The sequence below is a fragment of the Melospiza georgiana genome, chromosome 1 (genome assembly GCF_028018845.1).
Source record: "Melospiza georgiana isolate bMelGeo1 chromosome 1, bMelGeo1.pri, whole genome shotgun sequence".
NCBI classification, from domain to species: Eukaryota; Metazoa; Chordata; class Aves; order Passeriformes; family Passerellidae; genus Melospiza; species Melospiza georgiana.
In genome coordinates this window covers 126,100,042-126,121,730 of record NC_080430.1, presented here as the reverse complement: position 1 = coordinate 126,121,730, position 21,689 = coordinate 126,100,042, and the positions used below count along the sequence as shown (strand labels likewise).

General features: G+C 40.3%; 1 protein-coding gene across 1 annotated transcript in view; it reads left to right on the top strand.

Annotated features, from left to right (window-relative positions):
* Nucleotides 1-20,802, top strand: part of ZNF704 (zinc finger protein 704) — an 86,660-nt gene extending 65,858 nt beyond the window's left edge. Inside the window, exons 4-9 of the mRNA XM_058043074.1 lie at nt 1,046-1,278; nt 4,692-4,792; nt 7,139-7,400; nt 12,017-12,121; nt 17,543-17,637; nt 19,252-20,802. Of these exons, the coding sequence (XP_057899057.1) occupies nt 1,046-1,278; nt 4,692-4,792; nt 7,139-7,400; nt 12,017-12,121; nt 17,543-17,637; nt 19,252-19,363 (908 nt within the window). The 3' untranslated portion in view covers nt 19,364-20,802. The remainder of the gene's footprint in view (nt 1-1,045; nt 1,279-4,691; nt 4,793-7,138; nt 7,401-12,016; nt 12,122-17,542; nt 17,638-19,251) is intronic.
* Nucleotides 20,803-21,689: the final 887 nt, after the last annotated feature.

The following is a 21,689-nucleotide window of genomic DNA, read 5'->3' as shown; positions in this document are numbered from 1 at the left end:
ATTCCCTGCTCATTTGCCCAAGTCCTGTGAGAACCTGAGAGCTCCGGCAGAGCTGCCTGTGGCTGCACCCTGGGTGTGCTTGGACCATGCCTGCACTGAGCTGATGACCTGCATGCTTTTCTGCTGCCAGCAGCCCTTTAGGGACAGCGAGGGTGACATGCCAGCATCTAAAGCCTGAGGATCTGTGCATGTGAATGAAGCATGGCTCGAGCTGTGCCTCAGGCTGCACAGGCAGTGCTGGTGCTCCCACCATGGTGCTGCAGTGTTAGCTGTTAGTTCCAGTGTCTTCTTAGCCTGTAATGGATGGGGAGCTGCAGCACTGATTAGGCAGTTCCTCCAGTGGGTGTGGAGGTGATCCAGTGTCTGTGTGTTCACTTCTGAAATGTGCAGATGCCTGCACACCCGTGTATCCCAAGGGATGCACACCCCACCTCATGTGGAAGTTCAAATTCGGCAGAGGCAGGTGTATTGAGAGATTGTAAGAACAGAGTGTAAGTATGGTTTTCTTTGGTGTTTTAGTACTGGGAAGATGGTCATGTTTTTGTGGATCTGCTTAGTGTTTTGGGGCTCAGAGTGTGCGTCCCTTTCTCAGGGGATCTCCTGTTGGCAGTGTGGTGGCTTGGAGCTTGCTTTGGACACCAGAGTTGTGTGTTCTTGTTGAAAGTTGAGGATGTATTTAGAATCACAGAAGTCAATTTAAAGGTCAATTTAAATGTTTTCCTTAAATCATGCATGCAATATATGATGGTTTATCACTGTTTATGCTTCAGAACAGGTTATCTTTTTCAAATGCAACATTTCTTTTTAGAAAAATACTTTGCTGCTTTTGTTTTTTTGTTTTAAATAAAATAAAAATCAAATGTGGAATATGTAATTTATGTGCAGTGGGTTAGATATGGTTGTCCTCTCTACATCCAATGCTTTCACATTCCTTTACTGATTTTGCATTTAATTACCAATATGGCATCTAAACCTTAGAAAAAAGAGCTCCTTAGCCCTCTCACTATGATACTGTTGTAATAATATCTTTTGTTGTTCTTGACAGAATCCCTGAATGGATCTTGGAAAGAAGGAGGATTTGTGCCTTCTAGCACCAGCAGCAGTGGATACTGGAGCTGGAATGCTCCCAGTGACCAGTCCAACCCATCCACCCCATCTCCACCTCTGTCAGCTGACAGCTTCAAAGCTTTTCGGACGCCTTCCCAGGCAGATGATGGTATCGATGAAGGGGAAACAAGCAACCTTCTCTTTGATGAACCCATTCCTAGGAAGAGAAAGGTTAGCCTTATGTTAAATTCCACATCCATGGTTAGATAGGATGTTGGTAGGCTTATTTTGTTGTGAGAGAGGAACAGGTCATCCAAATAGCTGTGCTTGTGTATCCTCCCTTGGCATGCATTTAACATGGGGACTTCATGTAGTCACTGTGTCTCATTCAACGTGGTCACCTCCTGCACATACATGCTGCCATCAGCACCACATATTTCCTGCCAGATGGTGAGGTGCTACAGAGCCTCCTGCTCAGAAAACACTAGAGGGATTTTCAGAAGGTGTTGCCTTTGGCCATTCAAGGGTTTCCTGTCCTACTTTGACAAATTCTCTGTGTTCAGGATGCAACAGGCAGCCTTTACATGTCATCACAAAAACTGACTATGGCCTTAATACTCCTTGTTCCCTGAAAGTGCTGTTTGTCTGACAGCGTGTCAGATACCTTAATACTGTGAAGGTTTCTCTGCACAAACATATGGAGTGAAAATGGAGAGAGAGAGCTCAAACCCGATGGCTTTTGATATAGTATTAGCATTAGCCAAATTTATCCTCAGTTGGAGTGCAAAAGCAAGCTAAATAAAACATGACATTAAAAAACAGGTCCAAAACTAACCCCAAAAAAGCACCATTGCTAGCCAGCAAGCTTCTCTGGAAGAAAAAGAAAACAAAGAGATGGCACTAGTCCAAGTTTCCTTCCCTCCCAACACAACAGGATAGATTTTACATAGCAAGATGTAAAAGGGCTTTTTGTAAGGAGAAAAAACAGAGAATTTTTTCCCTTAGTGAATTTGTTTCTGCCTCAGTCTGAGACAGTTAATTGCTTCATCACCAGCAGGAAGAGTTCTAATGATTGTTTAAACCTGTTCAGATTATCCTCTTGCTCCAGAAGCTGCTTATTTGCTGACCCATGCAATTGTTCCCTTGTTCATGGGAAAGGGGTGAAAATGTTTGTGCTAAGAAGGAAAAAATATATTTTGGAGGACACCTTTGTTATAATAAATTAGAAGTTGGAGCTGAGCTTTGCGCTAAACAGAGAGACAATTTGGGGGGGTGTGGGGCAGGAGGAGTAGGAGTGCAAAAATGTCCTGGTTTGCCTTTTACTTCTCAGTTAACCTTCATCTTATTAGCCCCACTCTTACTGCTCAGCTGTGATGAGACAGATGGGTTTGCAGCTGCCATCTTTATTGTTTTCTAAGTTGCTTTCAAATACTTCTATTTATGTATTCACCATAGGTCTATTACACTATCTGTTCTGTTCACAAGGATCTGGCTTTATTTGGCAAATGTTTCATTTAGATAAACAGTAACATTCCATGCCAAACTTGGTTTTATAAATGAACTTGCCTTCCTGCAGGTTTTTTCTTTATTCTGGTTCCAGCGTGGTACTTGATCTGAGTACAGGTTACCACCTTTAGAAGCTGAAACAAAAATGTTCAGGTTATTTCTTCTTCAGGCTGCAAAAGTCAGAAGGAGTAAACCTGGAAATAGAGTGATTGGTAACTTTATTATTTGCTTAAAAGTTTCCTCTAAGGTAGTTATTCCTCACCAAACCATTTATGTTCCATTATTTTCTTAAATAAAACATTAAACCTGAATAGGTAATTTTTGGAAAGGAAATGGAAGAAATGTAAGCATATTCTTTATTTCCACCAAGTGAGCTTTCACTTGATTATGTTACAAGCATGTGGGTTTTTGCAAACTCCTACCAGTGACAATAAATCCAAAAACCACAGATTTTACCACCAAACTGGGGGTGGATGTTAAACCATTCTGTGCTCATAAAGATGTGTATGGTGTTTATGATGTCATATTGGAATTCCTAGGATATCAGTTATAAACATGGCCTTCATCTTTTTGACATATTTGGTGGTTGGTTGTGTGGTTTTGAGCTGATAATAGTATTTAGTATTGTATTATGGAAATAAGAAAAGTATGAATCAGAATTGCTAGATAGATTATATTTAATTTGAGAAAAGAAAGAGTTCTCTCTCTGTTTGACTGATAGCTGTATTATCAAATAAAAAATGGGCAATTTATGTGCAATTTATTCCAAACAGAAGTTTTTATTACAACCAGTATGATCAGGTACCCCAAATCTCAAAGCCTTAAGCATTCATACTTTAAAACAGGAGATGTTAGACTGCAGGGAACTGTGAGAACATGCTGCTACAATCAACTTGTATTTTGAAAAGCCTGTCCACTGAGATTATTTTTAAAGTTATATTCTAATCATCATCTTTCTAACAAATGCTGAAACCATCTACTGGCATGCAGTTCCAAAGGGTCCAAATTGAAGGAAGCATCAAGTCAGCTTTTGTTCAAGGCACAGTGAAATGTGCCTTGTTCTCCCCCTTTTTTAAAATTGAGTTTTATATGAATATATTAATTTAATCTTATATGTAACAGAAATTACAGAATTATAATACAGTATTTTGATTTTTGAGGTAAAAATAGCTTTTAAATATCTCTAGGGTTTGTAACAGCTGTGTTGTTTTAAGTCTGCTTTTCTCCCGAGTCTTCAAAATGTTGAAGATTGGCCTAGTGATAGCCTTGTTGGGTGTGCTCTAAATCAGCGATAACTCAGTGGGGATCAATTAAGTTATATTAAAGGATATAAAAAGAATATATAAATGAGATTATAACTGTATTTTTAAAATATTGAACACAGACTGATAACTTCTCATTCTCTTGTCTGAGTAAAGTCCACAGCAGCTTCTGAGTGAAACAAAAACAGGTTGTGCCAGCTCATGGCGAATACGGGCGTAACAGAAGCTATATTTTTCTGGCACAGTATTTTTTTGTGCTGCAAATATCATGAGCAGAAACATTTACAAGAGCTTGCCTTAGAAAGACCTTAATTTAAGAAGGTGCCTTGGATTAAGTGAGAAATCCTCATCTACCTATCTTCTGTCTAGAAGTATAGGAAGTTTTTACATCATCTACCTCCCTTAGTGGAGGAACTGAAACTTAAAAATGGAAAAGTGTTGCCAACAAACAGAGAGAAATAAAATTTTGTCACAAGATGCTACTGCAGCTTTTCACTGGTTTCTCTTGAATTCAGTAGGGTGACACATTTGATAAGAGACTATTAGGTCATTATGAATTTGGAGTCAAAGGCTCTGAGTCTTTACAGGGTTTTGTAACTGTTTATCTGGTTTGGGTAGTTTGGGGTTTTTTCTACCTTCCCAGAATTACAGAGTCACAGAAATTTTCAGCCCTGAACCCAGCACTGCCAAGTCCAGCACTAAACCATGTCCCCAGGCAGCACATCTACAAGTCCTCTAAATACCTCCAGGGTTAGTGACTCAGCCATTTCTCTGGGCAACCTGTTCCAGTGCTTGATAACCCTTTCAGGGAAGAAATTTTTCCTAATATCCCTACAACTTCCATACAACTAATGCTGCTTTACTCATAATTTTCAGAACTCCATGAAGGTGATGTTCAAATGCCTATGGAAGAACTGTGGGAAGGTGCTGAGCACAGCTGCAGGGATTCAGAAACACATAAGGACCATTCACCTTGGGTAAGAGAGCAGTCTTTTTGGGTCTAAAGGATTTGGTATAAAAGTGGAGCAATTGCCCTTGGCTGGATAGATGAACTAGGGTACTAGATTGCCCTTGGCTTCTCTGTCTCATATCCCTGTGTTTCTGAGGAAATTGTGGAATAGTGCATCAAGGTGAATGAGCACTTATTCCAACAGCAAGGTGCTTTCTTTCCTGAAATTCTGTCAGCTTTGCTCGAAGGTCAAATGGAGCTCGAGGTTACACTGCACTTCCCTGTCAGCTGCACAGCTCAGTGCCATTACATCATATGTGCTGTGTGCACATCATGTCTGGGATGACACTCTGCAATAGACACGTTCAGGATATTGCATGAATACTTTTCAACTTTGTTTCACATCAGGTCGGGTGCTTGTGCCAGTTCTGAGTTGAATTCATGCCAAAAGAATTATTAATGCCAAAAGCCACACCAAAACCACAAACCACATAAGAAACCTGAAAATAAAAGTAAATTGAGCTACATGTTGTCATGGTTTAAAGTACCACAAAGCTGTTCACCCACTATCCCCTTCCTTCCCTGGAAGAATCAAAGGAATAAAGAGTAAATCTCATGGGTTGAGACAAGAACAGTTTAATGGCTTAAACAAAATAAAACACTGATGTTAATAATAAGAGTAATACTAATGACTCTAATACTTCTAAGGAAAGAGGAGAGGGAGAGAAACAAAACTGAAGATAAATGAGTGATGCACAGTTTACAGTGATTACAGTTTCTCACCACCTGCTGACCAATGCCCAGCCTGTCCCCAAGCAGTGATGAGCACCTCCCAGCTAGCTCCCTCCAGTGTATTTACTGGACATGACATCCTATGGTATGGAATATCCCTTTGTCCTGGCCGTGCTTCCTCCTAGCCTCTGATGCCCCTGCTCACTGCCTGAGCATGTGAAACAGAAAAGTTCTTGATTTAGAGTAAACACTGCTCAGCATCAACTAAAACATTACTGTGATATCAACAATCTTCTCATCCTAGATCCAAAAGACTTCTCTGGGCCAGCTACTTGGAAGAGAGTTAACTCCAGGCCAGACAAAACCAGGGCACACATGTATGTTACTTGGACTAGAAGCAAAAGCAAATTGATCTTTTAGGAGACAAGTTTATTTCAGAGCTGTAGTTTGCAACTGAACTCTCCCAAGTAATTCATTGAGTGATGTACCTGTCTCATTTATAATTACAGTTGGGACTTATGGTCTTCACCTGTTAGGTGAAAATACATGTCTGCTCTATAGATCTGTTACCCACAGCTTAAAAATTAAAGCCACCACAAGAAAGATCTGGAGCTCGGGATGGTCTTGAAGAGGTCAACAATTACCATTGGGCTTAAGAGTAAGGCTGTGGGAAACAGAAAATCTCTCTCAAAATGCAGTGAGGAATGTTAATTTGTGTTTTATATTATGGGGACATACTCTTTGTGGTGTGGGAGAGGCAGAAACAAACAGCAAAACCTTTCTGGAATTTGCTGGAGCTAGAAACTTTTCTGGAAAGAGTAGTTTTGGTGAGTGACTGGCTGCATTCTGATGGATGGTGCCTCTGATAGAGCCTTTCAGACCTGCTGGACGTGTGTTCTCTCAGCACCTTCTGGTCTGGACTTCAAGATAATGTGTAGTCTACTGGGAGCTACTGCTTTGACTGGGTTGTTCATTGCTAGCACTTGTGCTCAAATGCACATCAGATGAAACTTTAAGGCAATTAAACCTCCTACATGCCCTCCTTCAATAAGTCTGCCTCTGGAGAGTAGGACCAGAAAGTCCTGGCTGTGGCAAGCAGCCCATATGAGTGCTTTCTCTCGGAGTTGCATGGTGAGACTGTTTTCTAGCAAATTCTTTTGTTATGTTACAGGAAGTTACAGTGAATGGCAGCTGTAAGTATATTTGATATAATTAAGTAACTTCTGATAAGATTGCATATTGTTTGCTGGAACATGAGTGAAGTGTATCTTGCCTGTGTCTGTTATCTTTGTTGTGACTTTCAAAGACAGAGTGCATTGAGATTCTTGTTAACTTTACAATAGTTACAAATGAGAAGCTGGTACTTGATCTCAGGGAGTCAAACATCTACTCCAAGGTGAAAGAATTGGTCAAGAATAACACAAAGAGGGGAAAAGAGTAATTCCTACTTCTTTTCCCTTCAGACTAGATGATTTTCCTCTTCCCCTTACCTTCAGTCAGAATGAAGATAAAGTAGGAAGGGTTGAAACTGCAAATGTTAATTTATTGACAATATTAATATATTCACTCACACATCTAGAACTTAAAATTTACCTTGGGGTTCTTGCTTTCAATCAATTCTTACTTCTTTCTCTTGATACAGACGTGTAGGAGAGTCTGACTACAGTGATGGAGAGGAGGATTTTTACTATACAGAAATCAGGCTCAACACGGACTCAGTAGCTGATGGCTTAAGCAGTCTTTCCCCAGTGTCTCCATCTCTAGCATCTCCTCCTTCCTTTCCCACCCAAGACACAATCCGTCCTGAAACTTCCTGTGCCAAAACCGAGACGAAAGCGATGACACCTCTGAGCCGCTCAGCTCCTACCAACCTCTACCTCGTACACACGGACCATGCTTACCAGGTAACACCAGTGCTGGGAGCCCCAGGGATTACACTCATCTCACCAATGTGTAAAGAATGTCACAGCACAGTGTGTGGCTTTTAATGGGCTGAAAGGTTTTCAGAGCAGTCAAAGGCATTTTTTTTATTTAAACTGAGATGCATTCTTCTGAGCTCATTGTTTGTTTGTTTATGTGCCCGCCACTGCTGGTGGATTTTGGCCACACATAGATGCATACTTCAGGTTGAGAAGAGTTGATCTGTGTATCCCACTGCCCTACATCAGTTCAATTTTCACTGACCATAAGGAGAACCCTAGGTGATGTTTCAGATGGGGTTTCCTGCATTGTAAAAATTCCCATCCTGTCAGTTGAATCCCTCCCAGTCTTCATTTCAGCTTTGTTTTTATTTAATAAGTACAAGCTCTGCTTGAAGAGTCAACAAGTGTAAGACTGATTTCAAGGATGCCAGGAACAATTCATTTCCTGTTTTTGTACAGTGTGAGATGTCAGTTTGCAGTTGTAAAGTAGAGCAGGAAGAATGAAAAAACAAATACGGTACCTTCCTATTTTTGGAGGTAATGCTTTCCAAATGGCAAAAACTGCTGTCCTAGAACATTCCAGCTAAGTTTTGACAGAAAGCATTAATTATAAAACTGCACTAAAAACTTGACATGTTTTGGTCTGGATACCATAAGATAAAAGAAGAATAGAGGCTTTGAAGCAGTGTGGTCCATGACCTTTGTATGCACTGTAGAACTCTGTTAAATTTATCAGATTCCATAACTATCATATATAGGGTTGTACAGATAAAACTTTGGTGATGTGTTTGGAGCACACCTACCAAAAGGTCAGAGGGAGCTGTAGAGAATTCACAGGCTTGTTTTAGGCTTCTGTGCTTGTTGAAAAGCATGGGTGGAAGCTTGCCATTGCAGGTGGAAGCTGCATCAGGCAGCATGCCAGCCGGGGGACTGATGAAACCAGCTAGGAGAAAGACTTGCTTCTCAGTATAGCTTAAGCCCTGCCTCAGAGACTGAGGCAACAAGTCTAGGCTGATGACAAGTTTTGCTTCATTTGGGATTTGCAGTCATGACAGTCTGCCCTGCTGTTCAGAGACCCACTCAACCCTTTTTTGCAAGCAACCTCTGAGTAAAGCACTTGGCCAAGGAAATCCCAATTCAAGTGTTTAAAATACTTGAATTAGATCTGAATTTATGTATTCCATGACACAAGACTACAAGTCCCTGAGCCCCGTGGGCTTTTCAGGTTGCTCTGGTTTCAATGCTTAATTTCATCAGTGAGGAGTGACACAGTCCCCACTGTTGACAGCTTGCTAATTGGAAGCAGGAGGCAGGGTCCCTGCTCAAGCATTCCGGCTGTCCTGGCAAAGGAAGCAGCTTCCGTGGAGGTCAGTGGCATCTTCTGCCAAGATCCCTTCTGCCCTGAAAGAAAGGCCAGGAGGCAGGGTGGAGATTCAGATCTCACCAGCCAGAGGAGAAAGTGGAGATTACTTCAGTGGGAGCAGCTCGAGGAACTTGCATAAGGGAGGCTGAATACTGTTCTTCACAGGGTTCCTGTTAAAAAAAAAAAAAAAGGGGGAAAAATACAAAACCCAAAGTTAGGTCGCAAGAATCCTAAAGTGATCTGTTAATTGCCATTTCCTCTATGACTGGAAAACATCAGATAGACTACTTGTAGTGAGAAAGATATGAGGAAACTGAGGAAAGTCCTGATGCTCTTCCCTGACCCCATCCTATGGGTGAGAAATTATTCAGAAAAATAATTGAAGAAATTCTGGAAAGTTCAGCAGTTGAGGCAAACTGCACTGGGAGAGCCCTGGAGAAAGGTGATACTAGAACAATACAGGAGGCAAAAGAAAAATCCCTCTGGGTTCAAGGAGAGCATTTGATCTTAAAACATATAGGCAGTATTTGTTAAGAGATTAAATTTAGTGTAGGAGAAGGAGCTGGAAAGTGACAGAGAACAGCAGTGAGTTATTTTGAAAGGGCCTTTGAATGTCATTAGTGAAGTTAAATGAAAAGCTGTTCTTGGCCCTGATCTCACTTTCATTAAATCATTTTGGTAATACACAAATACTATAATAAACTTCACTGATAACAAACCTGGAAGACATCAGCGGGAAGGGAGTTACAGATCAGGCTTACGTGACTGGGTGATCTTAAGAATAATAGGTTTTGGATGCAGTTAAATGTCAGAACATGCAAAGTCCTGCATTTAAGGAACTAATGAGATTTTTCTGCTATGAACTAGAGTAGTTAGAAAATTATGTAAGAAGGAAGCCTATGTTCATTAATCAAGCACGGAATGACTGTGAGCCAACAACAACAGAGCTGAAGGGGGGAAAAAATAGTTGTCAGCTCTCTTGGATAAGAAATACCTGTGAGAGAGAGGGATTGTTAATGCCATTATACAAGACCCCCATATAACTTCATCTGAAATCCTGTATTAGAATTCTGGTCAGCCAAATTTGATGTGATGGGCTCCAACCAGAAGAAATAGAAAGAGGGCATAGAGGACATGGGCAGCCTCTCCAGTCCTGGGACTGATAGCTCAGGCAAAGCAAGGGACAAGAAGAAGATGGAATTGCTGCCTGGGAAGAAAGTGAAAGGACAGGCATGAGCTAAAGAGGATGAGCATGGGCTATTTCAGATATAAGAGTAATGTTGGCACAAATAAATGCAAATTGTTCATTAATAGATCTTGATTGGCAGTTAGATGGAGGTCTCTAAGCAAATTAAAGGTGGGGTATAGGAATTCTTCAGTTGGTTGTAATGTTTTAGTTGCTTATCTTATAGAAGAGATTGACTAAAATGTTAGCCTGAAAAAGTGGACTGTGCATGATGAGCAAAGATGCACATCTGGAAACAAGTGAACAAGGTGATAGATATCTAAGTCTGATCATGTCTGAGGCAGATTTCAGGCACTAAGAAAAAGGAATTGAGCACTATGGTATTTTGAGCAACTGCGAGTTGCGTCAGTTTTAAACTTCATCTTTCTTTACAAAACTATTGCCTGTACCTGTTAAATTTAACTACAGAGGAGCTACAGACAGTCTCTTTCAGCACCTAGGATTCCCCTTCCAGGTCTTACTCAAATACCTGAGGAAGTTGCAGAGCAGACCCTGGGTTTGAGCTGCCATCCTTGTGGGATGCTGAGCAGAGGCAGTGCTGCCTCACTGCTCATCCAGCTCTCTCCAGTTCTTTCTGTCTGGAGCTCTATGGTCATTCATTCCTTTGCATTTGAACAACCACTGGTACCACCTGAAGTTGCCAAATTGTTCTTGACACCTTCAGAGAGGTTTTTTTATTTTATGGAGCTCAGTGGATGTTTGCTCTGCATGTCTGTGTGGATTTTCTTGGAGCTGTCAGCAGCTTGGCAGCCCACAGAGCATCGCTGTCATACACAGAGGCATCTGGTGGCCTCACCTTCCTTTTCCTGGAAAGGCTGTAGGGGATTGCTTCAGCCCTTGTTTACTTGTAAGATTATCTTTAATGGGAACTATCAGGTTGTCGTTTTTCATCACTCCTCTCTGCCTGGTGGCTCAAGGAAGCACTCTCTTCCTGAACCAGTGAGATAATTTCAGCAGCCCCAGACACAAACACTGCTTAAATGAGTGTATTGTGTTATTGTCATGTACCAACAACTGAAAGGCAGAAGTGAAAACTCATTTTAGCAAATTCTTTGCAAGTTTAAACCAAGAAGAGTTCTTTTTTGTTGTGACAGCTTGAAATTCAAGGGTCAAAGTGAGCCTTTGTTCATGCTGGCTGCTCACGCTCCCGCTAGGCAGGGTAGCTACACAACTATGAATTTCATGATTCTGAAAATTAAATGGGATTAAAAAAGAGGCAGGGAAGAATTCATGGAAATTCATAACCCAGTGAAAAAACCAAAGGAAAGACACAAGATGAAAAATGCTCAACAGTCTAAGCTCATGTTATCACCCTTGTACCCCAGGGCAGCTCTAGGTATTACAGCCCAGATGGGAAAAACATAGGAGTTCAATGAGCCCCAATACTTGATTCAGTTTAGTATTTCAAGAGCTGTTTTTTGAATCCAAAGGACGATTTACAGCTCCTTGTTCTTAACAGGAAAAACTGTTTTAATTGGGATGACTCTAAACATTTTTCTGATAAATAAGAAATGGCCAACACTTACTGTTAATTGCTTCCATCCAAGAAGCCTTGCTGTCCACACTAAAATTGTGTAAAACAACTGCCATGAGTTTAAGTATGGCCTTGTTTATCACTGTGGAACAAGTGGTCATCTGTGCAGTAGTTTTTGCTTCTTACTGGCATTATTTTAAAAGTTACTTATATGTGACGTTTGATTTTGTCTGTTTTTTTAGCAGATCTAGCTCTTTAAAGTTTTCCATGGATTCTTTTGAGAGCAATCATCTTTCTCTAAACATGGTTCAGGAACAGTGATGTATATATATAGCTCTGTCCCTTCCTTACTAGCTTATCCATGATTATCCCTCTCACAAGGGTAAAATGCTCGTCACCATGGAGTTTTTTTATGCCTTGGAAAATCTCTCACATATTTACCATTTCAAGGAATGAAAGATCCTTTGGAAGAGGAATGGTTCTTCTTGCTGGAATAATACTTTCTTTTCACACAGGCCACTCCTCCGGTGAACATTCCAGGGTCAGCCAAATTCACTCCCAATGGCAGTAGCTTTAGCATCTCTTGGCAGTCGCCTCCCGTTACCTTCACCGGCATTCCAGTAAGTGCACACCAAAAAGGAAAGAAGGGGAGAAAAAAGGGGTTTTAGATCTTTTTGCTTTGTTTCACACTGTGTAATTATGGAATTAAATGTGACACAGCAGATACCAAAAGGAAACAAATTAAACATATGCCTGAATTTGCCAGCATGGCTGTTTTTAACGCCTTTGTAACTCTCTTTATCAGTGCAGTTAGCTTATTTTTGCATCAGTATCTACAAGCAGGCAATTGAATCTATAGTATATATATTTTTTTAACTATATGCTTACAAAAGAACATTCTGGTAGGTGCAGAGCTTGGCACTATGTCCTTCATTTTTGTGCCATTAAGAGATTTCTTAAAAAACTAGATGGAAAATCAGCCTGGTGATGGTTCTGCTGACAGGCCAGTTGGATTCAGGCAGTGGGGCTGTTACCTAAATGAACTTTGAAGGTGAAGCATTTTTAAAAGGCAGCTGAAAGAAACAATAAAATGAAATGCAAAGTCCTGTTTTAGGAGGCTTCAAGTATGTAGCCCCTACTAATAGCAGGAAAATGTTGTTTTATACAGAAAACATGTATCTATTGCATTTTGTTATTAATACATATTGCAGTTTGATAGCTTTTTAATGAGGATGTATTAGATGGAAATTCAACAGTGACCCTTTCTTCAAAACAACTGGCATACAAAGCCTAATTCTGTGAACAGTGATGCTAAAATCCTAAGGCATCAATAGGACTGCAGAAATGTGATATTTACTTAAACGCAGAGTTGCAATGATTCTAAACATGTAGTACACCACAGTGTGTAGGTGTGGTACTGTGGGGGGAGTGAAAAACCTTCATGAAGAGTTGCAAGGGATTCAGCTTGTAGTGTCTGGTGTGGGGACTGCTGAAAGTAAATGCAAATCACTCTTTATGAGTAATGGGAAATCTTCTCTATGATTAATAGAAATAAATATTAATGTAAAGTATCTTCATTTATTGGAAAGCACTGTTTTCGTGATAAATTGATATTCTCTAATCATAAACCTTTATTGATATCATAACATCTCATTTGATATTACACTTTATGAATTTATGAATTTTTAAAGTGTGTTATATAAGGCACATTGCTCATCCAAAGAACCCTATAGCTTTTTTTCTCCTGACAGTGAATATTAGACAAGGCGATAAGAGATACTGTTTCCCTCCCTTCTCTTCACCAAGTGAATCTCCAAAGCTTCTTACTGTCAACCTTTGGCAAATCTTGGAGATTTTCTGCAGAAGCTGTGGCATCCTGCAGAGCTGATAAAAATGAAAGTGACTGAATCAATTACACTGCACTCTGCCAATGAATATTTATTAAATTCCATCAAGGAACAACTAACAGTGAAAGACATCATGCTGGCAGCAATTTCAACAAGAGTGCCTTGACAGAGTGTGCTATCTACAGAGTTCCCTGAGAATTTGATTTCCCAACAATGGGGTTGATACGGAGTAATTATGAAACTGGCTCCTTTTGTGAAGTAGCAGAAACTGGTGCCAGGAGTGTTGGGAATCTAAAAATGCAATTAGTCACATTGTAAATCAGACACTTAATAGGGCAGGATTAGACACATACACATTGAGTTTACTTGTTCAGGCAACAGCGCTGATCTGTGGCTGTAGAGTGGAGACTTCTCTATAGAATTTAAGAAATACTAAATCACTTTCTGAGAATTTGGTGGAGATGGCAACGATTTAAGTACAATTTGAAAGTAATCCCAGTACAAAAGCCTGGGGAAGCAGTGATGCAGAATTATGAACTGCTCAGGGAACTGTTAGAACTGCCATTATATCTCTAAAAACATTTATAAGGCTGTTTAACAAAGAAAAAAACATAATAAGAAAAAAATCTTCCAGGTTTGCACACATTTGACTCCTTTGTCATCAGTGTGATCATTTATGAATTACAAAGGCTTACCTGCAGTGAAAAATTATGTGCAGTAAGTGATGGTAAAAATGCAAATTTATGTTAAATTCTTGTATTTAAATTAAAGTTTTATTTCTGTTTCAAAGTCAATTAGATATTGCTTTACAAAATCAAGGGTCTGACAGTTCCCACCCTTACACTGAGTGTAGGTACTTCACCTTCATTCAGACTTTCTCTGATGGGGTTTATTTAAGGCCAGACTATATGACAGAGCCAGCATAACAAACTCACACAATTGTGACATACACAGTCCCTGAGATGAGACACAAATCTGTAGTACCCAAGGGTACCTCAGAGAGTGAGTCCAAACCATTACTTTTTGTCTGACCCTTAATATTTAAGCAAGCAGTTTTCTAAAATGGCTTTGGAATACTTTTCCAGCCTGGACAAACTACTGAATAGGAAAAGGTTAGGTACAGATTAGAAAAAGTGCATAGATCTACATATTTTCAATATAGTCTCCTTTCACATTTATTTTTTGACACATATTGTTTCCCCCTTTCATTCTTGTGGACAGTGAATTTCAACAACATTGAGCACTTCCTGCTTTCTGTCCTGGGAACTAGGGTGTTCAAACACCAGGAGTTGCATTAAGTCCTTATTTTCAGAAAGTCTTTAGCAGAGCAGCACGGAAAGGCCTTTGGGAATATGGGTGTACTTGTCAGCAAGTAACTGAGCACTTCAAAACAACCCATACCTGCTGCTGGATCAGTTGGGCTCAGTATGTGGCTGCTCTAGGCTCAGGAGTGTTCACAACATCTAAACACAGGCATTTATTTAGACATCTTGTAGTGATAAGGGAGGAGAAATGGCCAAGGTCACTTGGTCTGTTCATCCTGGAGAAGAGGAGACTGAGGGGAGACCTCATTGCAATCTGCAACTTCCTTGTGAGGGGAAGAGGAGGGCCAGGTACTGATCTCTACTGTGTGGGGACCAGGGGCAGCACCCGAGGGAATGGCCTGAGGTTGTGTTAGAGGAGGTTTAGGTTGGGTATTAGCAGAAGATTCTTCCCCCAGTTTGGGCACTGAACAGGCTCCCCAGGGAAGTGGTCACAGCAGCAGCTGGCAGAGTTCAAGTGTTTGGACAGTGCTGTCAGGTACTGGTCATGGTGTCATGTGTGACTCTTGGGGATGTTCTGTGCAGGGCCAGGAGTTGGACTCAGTGATCCTTTTGGGTCCTTTCCAACTCAGGTTATTCTGTGGTTCTGTGATTAGAGAAACCTCCAAAGCTGTTTGTGCTCTGAATCATGCACAGGTTAGATTCCAAGGCAGATGGGAAATACACTTTTTCATAGCATTTTTCTAAGAAAACTTTGCAGGTGAAAGGTTGAATGTTGGAACAGTTATGAGTTACTGTGAGGTACTGTTCTTTGCATGAAGCAGAAAGGACAGAGTGATTTTTCTACCAATGGAGGCTGAATTAGGAGACTCAATCAGCCACGCCCTAGGGATGTGTGAGGAGAGAGAATTAAATGATGCAAATGGGACATGCCATGGTGAAGTCCATATGTCTTGGTACTGGAGGACTTAAAATAATGACCATGTACTTCCACTTCTAGATAGTGTGTGGTAAAAGTCTTCCTGAATGTCAGTATGATCTCCACCATCTGATACTTACTTACATCTGCCTGCTGTAAGACCCAAAAAGGTTGAACAGGCAAGATCTTTGATCATCTGATGTTCACAGGTCACAAATCTTCTCTCAAACCACAATTTCCCCCTCAGGAGTTGTAACTGGAAACTCCAGGTCCTTGCTTCAAACAAACAGCTTTATTTCACTCTGCATTCAACAGTGCTTCAGACATGAAAAGCCTCCAAGGGCAAGGATTGCCTTCTCAGGGCTTGCTCTTAATCTGCTCTCATGTAGAGAGCAGCTGACTGGTATTGGTTAGACCTGCTGCAAAGCCTATCAGAATACACTACAGCTCAGCTGCAGTGCTGTGTAGCTGCCTTGGTGTGCCAGTCTGTGGAACCATCGTGCAGAGACCCTCTCAGGAGAATGCAAGGGAGGAGTCTGCACACTGTAATTACTGCTCCAGTCTGATCTCTGTTTGGAAGTAGCAAGATAATTGCTTATAACATAGGAGGCCATCCAAGTACTCTTCTGTTCAATGACAAGCAGCTAATACATTCTTAGATGAAACAAGGAAAGTGGTTGATAAAAACTTGGAAAAAAGTAGCAGGGAACAAGCTGCCCTTAGTATTCTGGAGGGATAGAACAAAAGGAGCTAATGTGGGATTTGGATGTACAAAACATGGTGAGCTGGCAGAGAGAGAAGAAATTTCTTTCAAGTTTTGCAGGTATATTTTGTATATCAGTAATGGTCTAAGTTTGTTCAGAGTGTGAGCCACATACGCACTTAAATCAAAAATTTCTCCTGCTACTTGCCAAGAGTAAAAGTTGAAACGAGTGTCTGCACTCAATGACAAGCATTAGTTTTTTGCTACCATGTAGTAGCTTTAAAATAGACTTTGTATCAAAAATCAAAGCACATACAGTAATTCTCTTCAAGTAAGGTCAGTCAATTCCCTCTCTTCCAGATATTGTAAACCTTGAAAAGGGCAGGAGGGAAAAGTCATAGCAGTGCAGAGAACTATGATCACATCTGCAGTTCCTGGCAGCAGGAGGCTGACTGTGCACTAGATGCTACATTCAATATACAACAAAAAAACGAGTGTTCAGAATTTTCTTCTGGTATTTTAGATGTAAAGTGGTTGTGGCCTTCACACAGGAGCAAAATAAGACCATAGTAAAATAATGTAGGTATCATTTAAGGCCAAGCTTTATGCCGTGTGATCACTTGAGTGATGTTGTCAAGCCACGTGCTCATGTAGGAGACTTCTTTGGAAAGTCTCAGAAGACCAAACTACACCCTTCCCTTGGAAACATTCACATGCTGAGAAGGTTTTACTGTGTGGGGTAAGGAGATACATATTGTTAGCAACTTTGATCAGAACGGCTGCATTGTGCTCCCTGCCTGTTAAACCTCGAGGGGCCCCGCTGGAAGTGCTCTTCAACAAGCTCTCTTCTCCAAGGGTGTCTCTCCACAAAGAGTGCCAAGTGACAGGCAGGTGCAACAAGTGAAATCCTTTTATTTCATAGGAGATTTTTGGTATTGATCTCAGCACAGGACAGAGTTTATTTTTCCAGTTATTTTCTTTGCTTATTGGAGAAAGTTTTCGTAAGAGCTATTCAGAGTTTTTAAATAAGAATGGATGTATTTCTTGTCTTTTTCAAAACCTTCAGTAATGCTGATCTGTATTTTGGATTGCTCTAGGAGGATGACTAGAAATACAGAGAAACAAGGAGAAGTTAATGTACCTAATGCTAAATTAATTTTTCACTTAATTATGTTTGTATGTTATATAGTCACCTTTCCTGGGTATCCTTGCCACCATGCAGCATAATTTGCATTTTCTTAGAAAAAGTATTTATACTGCATTCATATGTATATGTTGTTTGTAAGCAGCTTTTTTGTCTGTATTGACAGGTCTCACCAACCCATAATCGTGCTGCAGGGAGTGGAGAGCAGAAACAGACCAACACGGTTCTTTCATCACCGCCTCGAGTAGCATTTGGCTTGAGGTATGGGACCATTAGCTCCTGCTGACACTACAGCCTCACAACCTGCAGGGTATTCTGTAAATAAGTTGTCAGTGGCCAGAGGATCAGAAAAAGCCCACCACCAACCCTGGTTGCACTTGTCAGGCAGGTTCTTGCTAGAGCTCTTCAAAGTAAGCGTTCAGAACCTATTTTTCTTTTCACTACCATCAAAGGTAAAGTTCAGCTGCACTGTCTGGTTTTGCACTTTTCCCTGAAAGGTTGGACTATCTCACATGTTTATCTCCATTCAGTCAGAATGGCATTTGGCTTCAATTGAACTATAAGAAGCCCTGTCTTACAATAAATTAGATTAAGGCAAAGCATTTTATGCCTTGTCTTCCTAGACATAAGCTGCATTCATTACTACTAAATTTAACTGATATTTGACCAGAATCTACTTTTAAAGTCTTCAAAAAGGTTAAAAAATCAGACTGTAATGCTAAATTTCTTACAGTAAAGAAACTCCTTATTTCTCACAGTCCTAAAGGTGACTGTACCCTAAAATGAGGCAAAAAGAAGATTTCATGCTTTTCATTTTCTTCATGACTCTCAGGTCATTGCATATGCTACAAACCAAACTTGGGATCTTCCCAGTTCATGGATTGTGCCCATTAATTCATGTTCAGAAATCAGAAAATATGTGGGTATGCAAGAAATGAATCCCATGTGTGCCATGCAACATATAAATCAGGTATTAAACAGTTCTGTTGGTACAGTTACTTTATTTAAAGATTCTGGGACAGGTGGCATTGCAGTAGTGAACATTGGATTGCTTGGTGAAGCATTGCTCCTCAGGTTTGCTGCCTTTCTGTGTGTTGAATTAAAAAATCCATTTTAACAGTTACTTGGGTCATTTTCTAAACTTGTGATCTTTTGAGTGTGGTTGTAAGATGGAAAACAGGACAATTTGTTACAGCTTTAAAAGCAGGTGCTGCCCAGCTTGCTGGCTTTGGGAACCACAGAGAAGGTGCACACAAGAATGTGCTGCAAGTGAGAGCAAGGGTTAAAACTTCCCACTCACTCTGTTGTTTTTCAGTCAATGAGCTCAGAGCAAACTGCAGGAAGGACCAGCAAGGTTAGGAGCTGGTAGCTTTTCTCTGCTTTGGCATAGCTGATACTTCTTGGTGGTCAAGGTCTGCTGCTCTGAGCTATTCCAAATATTTTACCACAGCTCTGCAGCACTATAGCCTGAGATGGCCTGGCCTGTATTGTGGAACAGCTATGGCTGCCCGTTACAGCTTAGCACTTCATGTGGCTAAAGTATAATTCATTAAGTCCAAGTTTAGTTGCTGGCTAAAGTCAGGGCAGTATGTTCCTGGGATCATCCCAGGAGCAGAGGAGTGGGCTCAGCAGCTGCTACAGAAGCTGTGGAAGCCAGGCAAGGAGAAGGCCTGGTCCCTGAGAGTGATAGAATCACAGCCATGCATGTGTCTGTCACTTCCTCAGCTCCCAGCTGGAATGAAACCAGCCCAAACCCCATGAAAAGCCATGGGTTCTCTACCTCCTGCAGTCCACTGGGTTTGTTGTCCTGGTCTTAGGGTGAAAAGCAAAACTACAAAAGCATCTGGTTAACAAGCTTCCCTTTCTCTCTGACAGGAAGCCTAGAGGGGAGGGGAAAAAGTGTCGGAAGGTCTATGGGATGGAGAACAGAGATATGTGGTGCACTGCCTGCCGATGGAAGAAGGCCTGCCAAAGGTTCATCGACTAACCATTGAAATTATGCAGAGGATTTGGGGAGGGGGAGAACAACAGCAGAAGCAGATTGCTGCAGCTGCGCTGTATCACTTCCCATTTTCCCCTCCAGTGATGTTGGGGGTTTTGGTTTTTTGGGGTGGTTTTTTTGTTTGTTTGTTTTGGGGGTTTTTTTTGGTTTTTTTTTTTAAAGAGCTTTGTATTTCAAAATGAAGCACTTGTAGCCAAGGAGAAGCACTAATTAAAACCTGTGTGGAGCAATAGAGCAAAAAAAAAAAAAAGCAAAACCAAGACCACACAACAAAATCTGTCTCAGTAAGTGTGGAAACCAGAGCAGCTATTAGTGTTCTTCTGTAAAAGAAAGGAAAATGTTAATTATTTTGCTAACTCTGTGAGCTGCTTGCTCCCTAGGATCATTTTTAACCATTTCAGTCTTTCTGCTGTGAACGTCTGTATTTGCTAAACTGAACAATTTTTCTTTTCCTGAAACGAAGATCTCTTTGAAAGCTTTCTAATAAACACTTCAGAGTCATATAAGCTACAGTTTTCTCAACAAAAGCTGTACTAAGACTGGAGACTGCTAAATAATTTTCCTGATACAAATGATCATGATTATATTTTTGAAAAGGGCATGTGGGGAAGAGTTGGGATTTTCATTTGATTGTTTATAGGAGAAAAGCAAAGTTGATTTTGCAAGAAGGACAAGCAGCACTCCTGGAAGTTTTTTAAAAGAGGCACAGACCAGTGGAGTGGAACAAAGTAATTTAAGTACCAAATTGGATTTTGATCCTCTAGAGGAAGAAAAGCAGCAATGGCAAGTCACCAGCAGATACTGTCACAAGAAGTCTGAGGGAAGAAATACAGTGATGCTTGATTGAAACCCACAAGGATATAAGGGGGCTCCAGTAGCTTTTCTTATTACTCTCCCCTTTCAGAGGGGGGGTGAACAGTTGGACCAGCACAGCTGTTGCTGCAGGAGGCCTGTGAAGAACTGGTAAATGCAGCCACTAGGATTATATGTAATACCTTATTCAGGGAAACGATCCAGCCCAGCAGTTCTGCTTTTGCTTCCTTTTCTCTTATTTCAAAGATTGCTGTTAAGATAATGGTTCGTTCAGCTTTTTCTTTTAAAGTTACTAAGATTTATTTGATGCAAAAAATTGGTAGAGAAAAGAAAATACCCTCTTTCCGCAACATCATCTCAGAAAAAGAAGTACAAGAGCAAAGGAGCAGCATATTTGTGGTAAAAGGCCATTTCTTAACTCATTTTGATAGATGAATTAATGAGTTTCTGTGTTTGCAGTACTTGGATTGATTTGGGTATTTCAGTTTCTCTGTCCATTAGGAAGTATACACTGGAGTGCAGCAGCCTGGTGTTCTGTGTCCACTTGTATCAAATTACTGTTAATTAATCATTATTTCAAAATGCAAAATAAAGGAAGGATTTACTAGGAAGTGAATGTATATGGTGAAATAATACTTATACACCTTAAAAAAATTAAAGACACAGAAGCAAAACTTTGCCTGTTAATAGAGGTTGAAGGGCCACAAATGTCTGGGTTTTTTTTTTCCATAACATTTGAACCAATTGAAATTAAACCAAATTTTTTTTTAATTGTCTAAGCTGGCTCATTCTCATAAGAAGGCTTTTAAGTATCTAAACAACTTTCTAAAATCTGGTCCAAAGTTCACTTGATAGCTTTATTAAGTGTGCAGGGCTGCTTGTGTCTGTGTAAAAGCACAAAATAACAATGCAGTTGTTTGGAATATACACTGTGGATTCCATAGGGTAGCAGTGAAAAGAAGAATCTATAATAGGAGCTACTGAAGGTTATCATCTGATTTTCTGGGAACAAGTTAATTGGGCAATCAGGTGCCTAATTTGAGCATGCTATTTCTGCAGTTATTTACAAATTGTGTAATTTACATGCACAAGTGGCAAGATACGCTTGCATGCATGCAATTACTTGATTTTTTACCCAATTGTGTTCTCTAAGTCACAAAAAAAAAAGAAAAACAGACTCTGAAATCCAGTAAGACCCTGAGATATATACATATGTGAGTGTGTATGAGTATTTTTGTATGTGTGTGTGTATATACATGTAAAACTATATTTATTTTATAGTTTTATATGTGTATATAAAATCTGGAATTAATAGGGAAGAGAAAGATTGTTTTCTTTACAAATAGAAAAAAAAGACACTAAGGGTCAATGGATATACATAGACACTGTATTATCTTCTTTCCTCTTAGTAAAACATGGATTTTCTTTACATGTTGTCTTTTTTCAATTTCCATGGTTAAATACCTCATGGTAATTCACAGACATTTCATCTTCAAAC